The sequence below is a fragment of the Melospiza melodia genome, chromosome 3 (genome assembly GCF_035770615.1).
Source record: "Melospiza melodia melodia isolate bMelMel2 chromosome 3, bMelMel2.pri, whole genome shotgun sequence".
In the NCBI taxonomy this organism is placed as follows: domain Eukaryota; kingdom Metazoa; phylum Chordata; class Aves; order Passeriformes; family Passerellidae; genus Melospiza; species Melospiza melodia.
Window position 1 is genome coordinate 102,822,865 of NC_086196.1, and position 12,768 is coordinate 102,835,632.

Below are 12,768 nucleotides of genomic sequence, written 5' to 3' on the forward strand. Positions count from 1 at the left end.
GACTGGAAGAAATCCAGAGTACAAGCTTCAAACTACAATAATTCCAGCCATACTAGCAGATTCTAGCCATACCATACAAAATTTTTAGTCTTGTCTTCACTTTTTTCTTTCTAGTAAGTTGTTGGATATACTGCACCCAGTTGCTACACACTAGCACAGTCAAAAATCTAAATTACATCATGCCAAGATTGTAGCTAAGTGTTAATAGGAATTAAAAATTTCAGAAGTTCAGCTTGTAAAAAGGTTGAGTTGTGTCATCCAAGTTTCCTTTTCATGCACTAGCTGTGAACTTCACCCAAGTGCACACCACACTCCTGCATCTCTGACAGAGTGCTAGTCAATGTGTTAACCACACTCTCTGAAGAAAGAGAGCAAGAAAGAAGAAAGAAAGGTCTATTTTCTGCTCAGCTGTGTGGCAGCCTCACATGAGAGCAGGGAGGTTGAAATGAATATTTTTACTTCCTTGACACCATCAGTTGGCTCCTAGAGCAAGCAAGAACTCATCTTCCTTCACACCAGTTGTAAGAGACACCATTTTTAGAGTAGCATTTAATAAAGAAGAAAATTTCAGCACTGAGCCTTTCCTTTCTTCTAGTCTTTCTTTATGCATCAAACTGAAGACAAGACAGCTCAAGTTCTCCCCTTTTCAGAGTCCCACATTTAAAATAGGAAAGACCACTCAAAAGTAGTCCAGAAAATCACCAGTGCAGTGAGATGATGGCACTGAGCCTCATTACCCTCTCCATCATTTCCCACACACTTTGGGGAGCAGGGAATGGAGCCATAGTGGTACTGAAATAAAGGCACAAAACTACATGTGAAGCCTAAGGGAGTCCTTCTCCCTTTTCAAATACGTTCCATACAGCCTGTGTTTGATGAATACTAATTAAGCATAGTAAAAGCATTTAATTTGCAATAATGATCTTCAAAGGCAAGATCTGACTCCCTGTTCTTCAATCAGGGTAGACTCCTGTTCAGCTCAAGAGAAACACTGTAGGGATCAGGTTGGAATAATGAATTTCAGCATAACCAATATATTTCCCTTTCTGTGCATGGGAGTGTCTGTGTGCACAGACCCTTCTATATACACAGATTAAGCTGCTCACAGACACACATATGTGTGCGTAACTTATGAAATCTCACCTGTAGGGTTTAGGTTTTTTTGGGGGTTTTTTTTGAGAAATGAGGTCATTAATGATGAAAGTGCTACGTACTTGCAGAAGTCCTACAAATGCAACAAACTAAACCATATATTTGGATGGGAAAGTGGGAATCAGCAGGACATGAAGCACTGCCACCACCAGGGAGTCCAACCTCCGCAGCAGCATGCTGTTCTGGAAGTCCATAACCTGGTAATTAGCAGATTCAAGTTCCAGTAGGATATTCTTAAATTCAGAGGTAGTGCAGAGGCATTAGACACGAGAAGAGCCAGTGCTGACCTGCCTGCTCTAGAAGCACACAGGGAGCACCAACCTCCTCAAGTGGGGCACAGCAACCAGATCTCTGCTTGCAGAGATGAAATCACCACTCTAATTGGGAGAGAGAGAGAGATTTGCTTCTTGTTTGGGCAATAGAGAGTCCACCACACCTGGTACAGACCAGTGACGCACATCTGATGACGTTTCTTTAATCTGCCACTTTTCTGGAGCTAAGCTTAAAAAAAGAAAAAAAAAAAAGCACTGCAAAAGGTCAGGTAAACCATTAAACTTCAGGTGAGCCATTTTCACTGAGGTGGCACAGTCACAGAGTATCAGCATGTCACAATCCCAGACGAAAGGAGCCTTTCTGTCTCAGTTATAGTTCTGTCTCAGTCCACTCATTAAATGGACAGTGTAATTGTGGGAGTCCTTTTGTTTCTGTCTGCCTGGAGGATTTGCAGGTGTAGTTAGCTGAGGTTTGTAATGTACAGGCTCCTTGTTCACAGCCTGTTGTTTAAAACAATGCTCGTGGTGCAGAACAGCATCACCTCCAAATCCCAGAGCCACCAGCATTAACACCACCTCCCACACATCTCCTCAGGAATCACAGTACCGTGAAAACAACACTGCAAATGTGAGAGGCTCTGACAACACAAATCCCAACTTTTGCAACTTGAGAATTCACAAAAAAGTCATGAAAAAATCCCTAATGATGCAGGCACGCTGTTCTTTCTAGGTGAAATACCTAAGCAACAAATTGCTGCTGCAGGCAGTGGAGCACTGATCTTATCACTCCTGGCAATGTTCTTCAGCCCTGTCACATTCTGCACCCAGCCTTCCTCTCCACTTCACTGTTTTCAAGCATTTTTCCCCTCCAGTTTATGTGACCTGCCAGCTGTGCCAGCTCCCTTGTGAAGTGAGCACACGTACACCAACCTAAAAGCCAAAATAACTCACATTAAAAGCAGTGAGAGAGCTTTGGGAGAGTGCCCATGCACATTTTCATCACTGCAATTCAACAGGTGCTAGTTCCAGAAAACATGACATTTTCTACCCTCCCAAGACAATGCTGGAAAAGGGAAAAAAAAAGAAATAATAACTGTGGGATTAGAGTTTATTCAAGAAAATGTATGCTGTAACACCAGACACTGGTGAGCTGGCAACTGAGCTGTGCTCAGATTAGTGAGCTACATAATAGTGGTGTTTAGCTAAATTAAAAAAAAAAATAGCTGTGATTTTATTTAGTTGTTCCAGGCAAACATAATTCAGAAAATAATGATTTTCTCATGTATGTCCTATTATAACACTACAGACATCCCCCCCCCACAAAATTCTGTGCAAAGTTATTAATACATTTTCACTTGGCCCAACAACAAAGAGAATTATCCATTATAAGCCCAGTCATTCATTGGAGTGAAAAGTATAACACTACATGGGACACACTTCTGGGCAGAAAATAGCAGGACAAGTACTTTTTTCCTTTTTCCTGAATCAAGAAGAATGAGGTTTTAAAAAAGGTTTTCTTTTCAGTTAGTAGATGCAGGCACAACTGCAAATCTAAGTGGCTGAAAGCAAGCAGTCTCTTCTATCAGCTCTTCCAAAATTATTTTATCTCAGACTGAAGCTGCTCTCCATCTCAGCCTTCCAGAAATTTGGACAACTGCAAAGTGCTCTGGAGTTCATGACCCAGCTCACACATTTGAGGAATCACAAGGTATCTGAGGAGAGGGAAGATTGGCAACTCTTTCCCCTTATTAAAAAATGCAAGAAGTTATTTATTTTCCCCCAGTTAGCAGAAATTGTTAGCAGAAATGTTTCTGTTAGCAGAAATCCTTGTTGCAGAAGCAAGGGCCTTTATCCTCCACAGTGAGGGAACCTTCCAAGTGTTTTTCTGCTCTTTTCCCATGAGGGCAGGTCCCTGTTATGGAGTTGTCTCTTCCTTGTCAAACAGGGGTAAAATGCTTTGGAAACCCCTCTTGAGGTCACAACAGCAACTTCATAGGGAAAGGGCTGCAGTCCCTAGCAGGAGGGAGACAATCTTTAGGGACAACGCATTTATATGCTGGATTTCAAGTTCTTATTATTATATATATAATATTATTTAGAAATATAAATATATTTAACAATTAATATAAAATAATATAAATAATATAAATAATATAATATAATATAATATAATATAATATAATATAATATAATATAATATAATATAATATAATATAATATAATATAATATAAATGTCTATATACCATCACACATCAGGATATTTATTACAGATGGTAACTTCCTCAGTATGTGTCAAAAAAAAAAAAAAGAAACAAGCAGAAAAACGAACAAAACAACTTATAAATAAAATATAAGTTCTACTCCTCATGCTGAAACGTTTATTATTATTTAGCTTATGTAAAGTTTGTTCCAAAGTAGACTTTAAACCCAGCAGCCAAGGATGCCGTTCAATAAATGCGAGAGGTTACTGCCACCAAAAGGAGAACAGCGGGATTGCTCCACATGGAAAGGAACTATGACCGGTGGACTAACACCGTAAATTAAACTTATGTAAGAAGCACACAAATTTAGTGTTTTAATCAGGATGAAATAACCTTTGAAAAACCCAAAAAAGCTGGGGGTGAGAATTCACAAAAGCTGCTCTCCCCCAGTTTCTCAGTGCTTTGCAGCCTTAAGGGACAGGAGGCTGGGAAGGATGAAGGCAGAGGGCAAAAAACAATTAACAGAACATTAAAATCATATGTTCTCCAGGGCCAGCCTTCCTAGGGCTTTGTCCTGCCTTCCACGAATCTCCACACCAGAAATTAGATTTTTTTTAAAGTCAATTTAATAAAGAAACATGATTTCACTGCAAAATAAATGTGACATTTTAGAAAGAGGTCAGATGATTCATGCATATTCAGCAGATGGATGGGCAGCAAAGGAAACAGGTGGAAGAAGTAGATCATAATGACATCTTTTATAAACATAAACCCAGCACTATTCTCTGTATAATCCAGGGGGAGAAAATTTTAAATTTTTATTGCTACAGTAAAAATGACAGACTTTTTATTAATCCACATGCTTTGCACAGGTGGAATGCAGAGAGGTACTGGGAAGTCCTTCACCTTGTTTAAGCTCAGATCAGTGAAAGCAAGAGGTGATTTATGGCCCAGATCCATGTTCACTGCCTAGAAGACACCAACACCAATTAAGTCACAGGGGCAATGAATCTCTCTGCTTCCAGACTTTGTCATCCTACTGTTTGCTCCCCTTCCTCCACCACCCAGAGGAAGGACAAAATAAAACCACAAAAAGGTAACAAAGACATATTTTCCCCTGGTTTTTGTAATTATAGAGGTTTTTCACAATCGAGTATCAAAACTAGAATAAATAAGCTCAGAAATTCACATGGCAATTGACAAGGAAAGGAAAAGGCAGATCTTGCAGTAAGTTTTGCTTCTTCAGGAGCTGAGGAGACACCAGCACCCAAGAGGGGCATCCAAAGATGCACCAAGATGTTGTAAGCACAGAGGATCACTTTTGAAGTTTGCTGCTATCAGCAAATACAGCAATAACACAAAAACCCTCCAGGTTTCAAGTCAGGGAGATACTAAGAGGGGAAGATCAGTTTAAGCCTCCCTATCTCCAAAGCACAGTCCCAGTATCAACCTTCCCCCCCAAAACTGGCAGGTGTGAAGGAAAGAGGGCCCTCAGAGTGACCAGAAGGCCGAGGGGCTCCTTTAAGATGCTCCAGAGCACGGATCCTATGAGGATCCATAGAACTTAGCTGTCACTTCTGTTAAGTTACCCACTAGAAAAAAGTCCAGAGAGCTCTGAAGGAATCAGTTTTTAGGATTCCACTGCAGGCTTCTCGGGGCACCACATGAATCTGATCATTAAATGAACAACAGAACCTTCATAAAGGCACAAAGTGAGTGACATCATCCTCATCAAACTCCGAATCTCTCAATTCTGTTTAAAACTACGGACCACGTTTATAAATGTGGCCAATCCAAGCGTGCATTTACCCACAAGGTGGCAGCGGCCATCCAAGGATTCAGCACCTGGAGGCTCCCTGAGCCCATGCAGCTCTCGGGAACTACACAACGCTTTGAACGGAGACCAAAAGGCTCCATTATGGGGAAAAAGACCTTTTCCCTTGCACAAAAAGCAAAATCTGTTGACTAAGTACACTGGCTTGCCTCATGATTGGTGGTGCCTTTTGTTTTACTTACAAGAAAGCTGCAGTTCTCCTCAGAGAGGAAAGGTTCGCGTTCCCGGGAGCACAGACCCGAGTGCCGCCGCTCCCTGCACAGCGCGGGCCTGAGGGGCTGCGGCTCCCGAGGGGCTCCCAGGGAGCCGAGGCACAGGACGGCGGAAGGAGCGGAGCTTTATGGGATCCAGCATAGGGAACCACGGAGCCCCGCACAGCCCCATCCCCAGCAGCCACACACTGTGCCTGACAGCAGTGTCCAAACGCAGTCCATAAAGGAACCACGGACGCCTGCACAGCCCCATCCCCAGCAGCCACACCCTGCATTGGAGAGCAGTGTCCAAACGCGGTCCATAAAGGAACCAAGCCCCGCTCCCGGCCCCGCACAGCCCCATCCCCAGCAGCCACACCCTGTGCCTGAGAGCAGCGTCCAAACGCTCCTTGAGCCCTGCCAGGCTGTGCTGTGCCCCCTGCCCGGGGAGCCCGTTCAGCGCCCAGCCCTCTCCAGGTGCAAAACCTTTCGCTGAGATCCAACCAACCCTCCCCGACACAGCTCCAGGCCGCTCGGGGATGGAGCCGGAGCAGGGCAGGGCAGGGCAGGGCAGAGGGCAGGGCAGTGCTCCGAGCCCTGCACCCCGAGCCCCCCGGAGGAGGAGATGCCGGACACCGGCGGGAGTGCGGCTTCCCCCGCACCGCAGCCCCTTTTCCCCCGCCGCCGGTACCTGCAGCAGGCCGCCCATCTTGGCGCGCAGGGCGCGGAACTCGTCCGGCGTTGCCTCGGGGTAGAGCTGGGCGCGCAGCAGCTCCTCGGTGATGCCGGCGGTGCCGTGGAAGGCGGCCTGGGCGATGCCGCTCAGCAGCGCGCTCAGCGGCCTGCAGCCCTCGGGCGGCGGCGGCGGCGGCTCGGGCGCCGCCATCGCGGGCAGGGCGCGTCCCCGGTACGGCGGCCGCGAGGGGCCAAAAATGCTCCCCGAGCCAGCTCCAGTTCCATTAACCAGAACCTGACAGCAGCCAGCTGGGTGCGTACAATAAATATTCGCTTTTTGAGCTGGTTTGGGCACGGAAAATACTCCACTACTCATGTAGTTTAAGGAAACGTCCACCCTCTATTCTTTGCTGAAAGATGCAGGGCTAACCATTAAAGACGGGGTGAAAACAAAGGTACTAATAAAGACCAAGTGTTTTCTCTGTGAACCATTTTATACAAGTTTCAATATAAAGAAAGCATTAAAATACTTCATCTATACAAACACACTGTCACAAAAGAGACGGTGTGCTCTTCTACAGAAAGTTTTCTTTGCTAATACAACAATAATACAGTGGTATTATTTACCTCCTGATTTTCAGTCATTGAAACCCTTCATAGTTGTACTTTTTATGACATAAAAGAAAAATCGCGTTGTTCACAAAGAGAAAATATGAGTTTATGATCAACTTGACCTGTTCTGCCTTGCTCTTTCTTCGGTAGAGAACAGGCAAAGAACAAGATGTCCTTGCATGAGGGGGAGCACAGAGTACATCTTGAAGCTGGAAGCACAGGAAGAAATAACAGCAAACACATCTAAAATTTCTTCCACTGTCTCCATTCATTTGGACAGTATTTTAAATGTCCTCTTCAGCCAGTGGTATTGGGATTAAACAACATCTTTAGGAGCTTTAAAGCATCTGGAGATACAGGAACTTCTTTCAATCACTAGCAATAAATACATAAGATGAGAAACTGAACTCCATTTGGGTACAGGCTCCTCACAGCACCGCTGACCTTTCTCAAAAACCCTGAGTACAGTTCATCATTGTTTATCTTTAAAAAGAAAAGGGAGCAGGGTAGGAACTCTTCATGGTTTATCAGTATCACTCATGGAACATAAAGCAAAATTTCTCTCTGCTTTGAATTTCTGAAGACACTGTCCCTCGATGACGTGCTTCCTTCTGCTGCAGCCTGAGGTGAGTCATTAGGTCCTAATGGGCAGTGCTGGTTTACTGACAGGCTGAGGTACAAACTTGTTCTTGTGATTGCTTTTTCTTCTCAGATCCCAGTGTACTCAGTGCCGTGCATGAATATGGCAAAACAAATCTGGTGCCAAGTGTGTGTCTTGACTTCAAAACCAGCATAAAATTACTGAGAATGCACATGGCAGCAGCAAGTAACCTGTGTTTTTACTAATTATTTATTTGGTTTTGTAAACAACCTCGTTTTTTCAGGAAATTAAAAATACATCAAAAAGTCTGTCTCTACATATATACACAGTACATGTTCAAATTTCACTTCATTGTGATGCCATGGTTTAAGCAGATAAACAAAGAGTGCTTTGATCCAAAACTCAGCTGCAATACCACCACCTCTGGGGGCACAGCACCTTCCTGCCTTTCCAGGAACACTTCACCTTTGATCACCTGGACCACTCCACTTGTTCTTGATCACCTGGACAGTTTTCCTGCCATAGTGGTAATAGCTGTAGCCAGATGTCACCGTTGTGAAAGCTGTGATGCACCTTTGGGGAAAAGAGTTCCTCTAAGTCATGGGGGTCTATGGACAATAGAAAAAGTGCCTTTTTCTTTTTTTTTTTTTTTTTTTAGCATCTGTTTATAACTACACAGTCAGGAACTATGCTCCACACAAATGCAGCTTACAGTTTATAAGCTGAAAATCAGGGCTATGGGGAGGATTAGATACACAAAGGCTCTGCCATCCAGGGGTAAGCAGCGTGCTTCACTATAACTGCATACCAGGGCAAATTGTCACCACACCAGCACTTGCTTTAGAGAAGGGAAAACAAAAGATTCAGCATTTGCAGCCTACATAACTTTTACCAGCTTGAGAACTGACAAATGTGAGAAACTATTCCTTGGCAGTGTGAGCAGGGAGCAAGCATTCAAACCCCTCAAGACTCAAACTTACCATTTTCACCAAGTCCCAAAGCTAAAGAACAAATTCCTGCTTCAGCCTCTCGCGTTTCCCTCCCAGACCACAGGTACCCCTAAATAAGCAGTGCTCCTCTGTGAAAGGCTGACACCACCCTGAGGTCACTGCCACAGCCCTGCCTGCTCCTGTTGCCCTCCCTGAGCACTGCCAGGGAGTTTCTGAGAGCATTCACAGAACACCCGGCCAAATTACACCCAGAGGCAACTCTAGATTTTGTCTTACCACCAGGATAAAAAACCACAGACTGTTAAGATCAAGGTTCATTCACAGTTCCTTAAACACTTCTTGGTTTGGATTGGTGGTTTTGGTTTCTTTGGTTTGGTTGGTTTTTTTTTATTTATTTCCCTAGAAGACAAGTAACACTGGATTTTGTACTACTTTAAGTTACTAAGTAATTCTGATATCTGCTGTTCAGAACTTTTGCCAAACAGCTCAGGAAAAATAACTGCACTCTAACAGATGCAGCCAGCTGCAGTTCAGAGCTCAATGAGAGCAGAGGGAACAGCATTTTTTAAGGAGGAAAGTTCCTTTATGCCTGTTCTTATCCCATCTCTCTCCTTCCTTCCTAAGGTCTAGGAGGAATCACCATTTCTCCATGTGCTTTTCGAACAGGCTGCAGAAACCTGGATGTCAAGATAGCAGGTACTGTATAAAGCAAAAATAAGAATGGCTGTTATTGCTGATCCCAAGGTTGCTTGTTCAAGGACACTTCTGGCATGAGTAAATGAGGAATCCATGCAGCCTTTCTTCCTACTCCTTTTTTCTCCACTGATCTGAATTTGTGTTCTGCCTGTGTTCACCATGCCTACCCCAAAGACTTGTTTCTAAGCTAATATTCCTGCATCTTACTAGTTTCATTAAATACAAATAAATATCTATCTCTGGTGTCATTTAAGACTAAAGGTGTAAAAATCCAAGCATATGGGCCTATTGCATCTTCTGAGCACAGAAGATTTTTTTGTTCCACACAAATTAATCTTGATTACCAGTTTCCTTAGGAGCACATTAAATTATCTGGGGAAAAAGATGTAAGATATCAGTTACCATAATGTCTGCAGATATACGCTGTCCACATAATTGAAAACAGGTGCTGCTAGAGAAGCCGCCACCAAAATCAGCTGAACTGCTGTGTTCATCTGAGAAAAGCAAAACAGGAACTGTGAGCAACTTGAAGGAGTACAAGGAATACCAACACACACTTGTATTACTGCTTTAAGGATTAGTTTACATATAGAAAATTTATTTAGAGACCTTCTTAAAATAAAGCATCTTATTCTCTCCAAATTAGCACGTTCTCTGACAGAGCATAGTTGGCACTATTTTGAAACTGTACTCAGCAGTAGTGGTAAATCATCCCCACCCTCCAAGCCACACAATGCTCCAAGCACCCAGGAGTTATCTTTTGTAACAAGTTATTGCTCTTACCTTGCTGATAAATGTTGGTTTTAGTTGTGCAGTAGCATAACAGGGGTTAAAATACCTACTCAGGGTTCTCTGTTGGGGGAGAAAAGAGGGAAAAAAATGCAGCCCTTGTACATTCAATCTGATATACCTGTCCACATGATAAAGAAAAGGCAACTGTAGCACTGAATTACACTGCTCTTTTGTAAGATTTATTATTACAGCACACACAGGAAAAAAGCTATCAGTAGCTCTGACTTATCTTTACAAACCAAACTTTATTAAAACACTGCTCTGCTCAGAAATCTGTTTGGCAAAAGAACAAGCATTACATCTTGTGACCATCAAGCCTCAAGATGACAAATCTCTTGGTCACAACTCAGCTATTAAACAAGCTTATTCATGTATTTTTTGTTATGATTAGACACTTTTAATGCTGTGCACTCACCGGTGGAGAAAGAGTTTTGTATCGCACGTAAAAGACGGCGGCAATGAGCGCCGCGTCCCGCAGGATGATCATGGAAGTCAGGGGAACTGCAAGGCAACACCAGCCAGTGAAAAACTGCCCATGATTAAAGGTAAAACACAAACAAAAGAGCTGGAAATTGGAAGCAAGATGAAATAACCGCACCCAAATTCTCTTGAGCGAGTTCTGTGCATTAGTGAGGATGTTTAACACAACTCTTGAAACGGTTTAAACTGAAGACTTGAAACAATCCAGTCCATGAAAAACAACTTTACAGAACTACTATTAGTGCTTTAAAGAAAGAGCACCTAGAAATGGCAGTACATGCCACTTTGTATGTGGCAGCACTTGCTTTCTGTGGGGTCCCTGGGGAATTGCTTAATGGGAACAAAGGGCAAAGCAAGAGTTCCAAGAGATACACAGTTTTCCTTTTAGAAACACCAGAAGTGTTGCTACACACAAACCGACCTTCCTTTCCTCATCTAGAGCACACAAATGACATTTCCTCACCTGGGATAAGGTTTGCACAAGTTAGGCTCACATAGAGCACACTGATGAGGATTTTATCTGCCAGGGGATCGAGAGCACTTCCCAGTGCTGATTTCTGATTAGCCCAGTTCCGTGCAATAAATCCGTCCAACTAGGAAAACCAAAATTCAATAGCTGTTAGAAGAGTATGAACCACAACAGCTCCTGCACGCTACTTTAGAGAGATATTTAATGAATGACATCAGGTAAAACAGCGAGTTTAACTAGGATAAAATGTGATACCTCTTAGCTGATACTTGTATCATTTAACAGACCAGCAGGTGCACAAGCACGGAGTGGCCAATGCCCACCCGGGGCTGGTCATTCCCCTTTCCTCCATTAGCATTAATGCCTTCAGGCACCTGCAAATTCCCTTTGCAGCACCACAAAGGATATATACAGCATTCCTAGAAACTAACAAATCTAAAAACAAATCCTAGAAAACAAAACAAATCTGTTTTGTCCGTTTCCATTCTACACAGGAGTCTGTTCCAACGCTCCCAAAGCCCTTCCAAGCCGACATACCAGGTCTGTCACGCCAGCCAGGACAAACACACCGAGGGCAACGTTGAAATTCTCTTCAACAATCAAATAGCCCAAAACTGGCGCCAGACCCATTCTTGCCATGGACAGGATATTTGGGATGGTCCAGGGGTTTTCATACTGTAAAGCAAGAAACGAAAAAACTTCAGGGCAGGAACTCAAACCCCACCTTGGCACGTAACAGAGTTTTAATCGCTACAAATACTTTTTCCGCTTAACTAGCCAGAAAGCCGGCAAAGTTCTTGGAAGCGGCGCGCTGCTCTGGCGAGGCGCACGGCCTCGACCTGCTAAACATTAACTTTGCCTCGGGCAGGAGAGCGCCGGGGCAGGGTCCGTGCCTCGGAGCGCCGGCTGTGACATGGCTCAGCCCGCCCGGCTTCCCCCGCCCGTCCCCGCCGTCCCGCACGTACCAGCTCGGCGTAGGGCCCCGCCGCGCCGCGCTCCGGCCGGGGCTCGGGCGGGGCGGCCCCGCCGCTCAGGAGGCGCCAGGCGGCGGCGGGCGCGCGCAGCAGCCGCGGGAGCCCCGCGCAGGCGGGCACGCACGAGACGCCCCCGCCGCGCCGCGCCTCATTTCCCGCCGCCGCCGAGCCGGGCCGGCCGCCCAGAGGCCTCGCTCCGCCGCCCGGCCGCCTCGGCGCCGCGCCGCGAAGGAGCCCCCAGGAGCCCCTGCCCAGCCAGGCGGCGGCCAGCATGGCGCGGCAGCAGCGGCGCGGGAGAAGCGCTGCGGGAGAGGCGCTGCCCGCGGCCCCTACGCGCGCGGCCGCGCTGCCCGCGGGAGCGCGCGGCCTCGCGCCATCCGCGCCGCGGGACTGAGCACGGCGCGCCAGCCGCGCGCGGCGCGTGTGCCGCGAGCGCTGCCGGGGACGCGCGACCTTTTGCGGCGCTTTGCGTCAGCCCCGCCCCTCCTCAGGCCGCGCGCTTTACGGCTGGCAGCCGAGTGGAAGGGCCGGTGCCGGGAAAGCCTCCCCGGTGCTTTTCCACCGCTTTCCCCGTGCTTTCCCGCCTCAGGCTCTCCCCCGGCGGCCCCCGGGCGCGGACGGCGATGCCCATGGCGGCCCGGTGGGCGGCTGCCCGGGCTCGTCCCGCTCCCCCTCACGGCGGGGCCGCGCCGTTGTGGGAAAGCCCTTGAGGGAGGAAGGGGAAGGTTCGCTTTGCCTTGAGAAACTGCTCCGAGAGCGCGAGTGGTGTCTGGAGCTCAGCCCTTGCTCCTGGCTCTGGCCTGCCCGCGTTTGCTGTCTCAAGGAGGAACGGCAATGAGTTCGCTTTCCCAGCTGCAGTTGTTTGTTG

The 12,768-nt window shown here is 46.1% G+C and overlaps 2 protein-coding genes across 2 annotated transcripts in view; both read right to left on the bottom strand.

Annotated features, from left to right (window-relative positions):
* COMMD1 (copper metabolism domain containing 1) overlaps window positions 1-6,537 on the bottom strand; it is a 62,144-nt gene extending 55,607 nt beyond the window's left edge. Inside the window, exon 1 of the mRNA XM_063152362.1 lies at window positions 6,343-6,537. Coding sequence (XP_063008432.1) covers window positions 6,343-6,537 — 195 coding nt within the window. The remainder of the gene's footprint in view (window positions 1-6,342) is intronic.
* Window positions 6,538-7,770: 1,233 nt separating this feature from the next.
* On the bottom strand, window positions 7,771-12,173 carry CRLS1 (cardiolipin synthase 1). Its single transcript, XM_063152363.1, has 7 exons — window positions 11,892-12,173; window positions 11,464-11,601; window positions 10,921-11,050; window positions 10,393-10,478; window positions 9,969-10,037; window positions 9,588-9,679; window positions 7,771-8,112 (listed from the first exon to the last, which is right to left on the bottom strand). The coding sequence occupies exons 1-7, from the start codon at window positions 12,171-12,173 to the stop codon at window positions 8,001-8,003; spliced, it is 909 nt and encodes a 302-aa protein (XP_063008433.1). The 3' UTR covers window positions 7,771-8,000.
* Between the last annotated feature and the right edge of the window lie 595 nt (window positions 12,174-12,768).

Bases quoted from the DNA above. Each gene is read 5' to 3' on its own strand.
- CRLS1 (XM_063152363.1), bottom strand. From the start codon at position 12,173: ATGCTGGCCGCCGCCTGGCTGGGCAGGGGCTCCTGGGGGCTCCTTCGC. The intron at 11,602-11,891 runs GTACGTGCGGGA...CTTGCTTTACAG, and splicing joins CGGGGCCCTACGCCGAGCTG to TATGAAAACCCCTGGACCAT. The intron at 9,680-9,968 runs GTAAGAGCAATA...TGCTTTTCTCAG, and splicing joins AACCAACATTTATCAGCAAG to ATGAACACAGCAGTTCAGCT.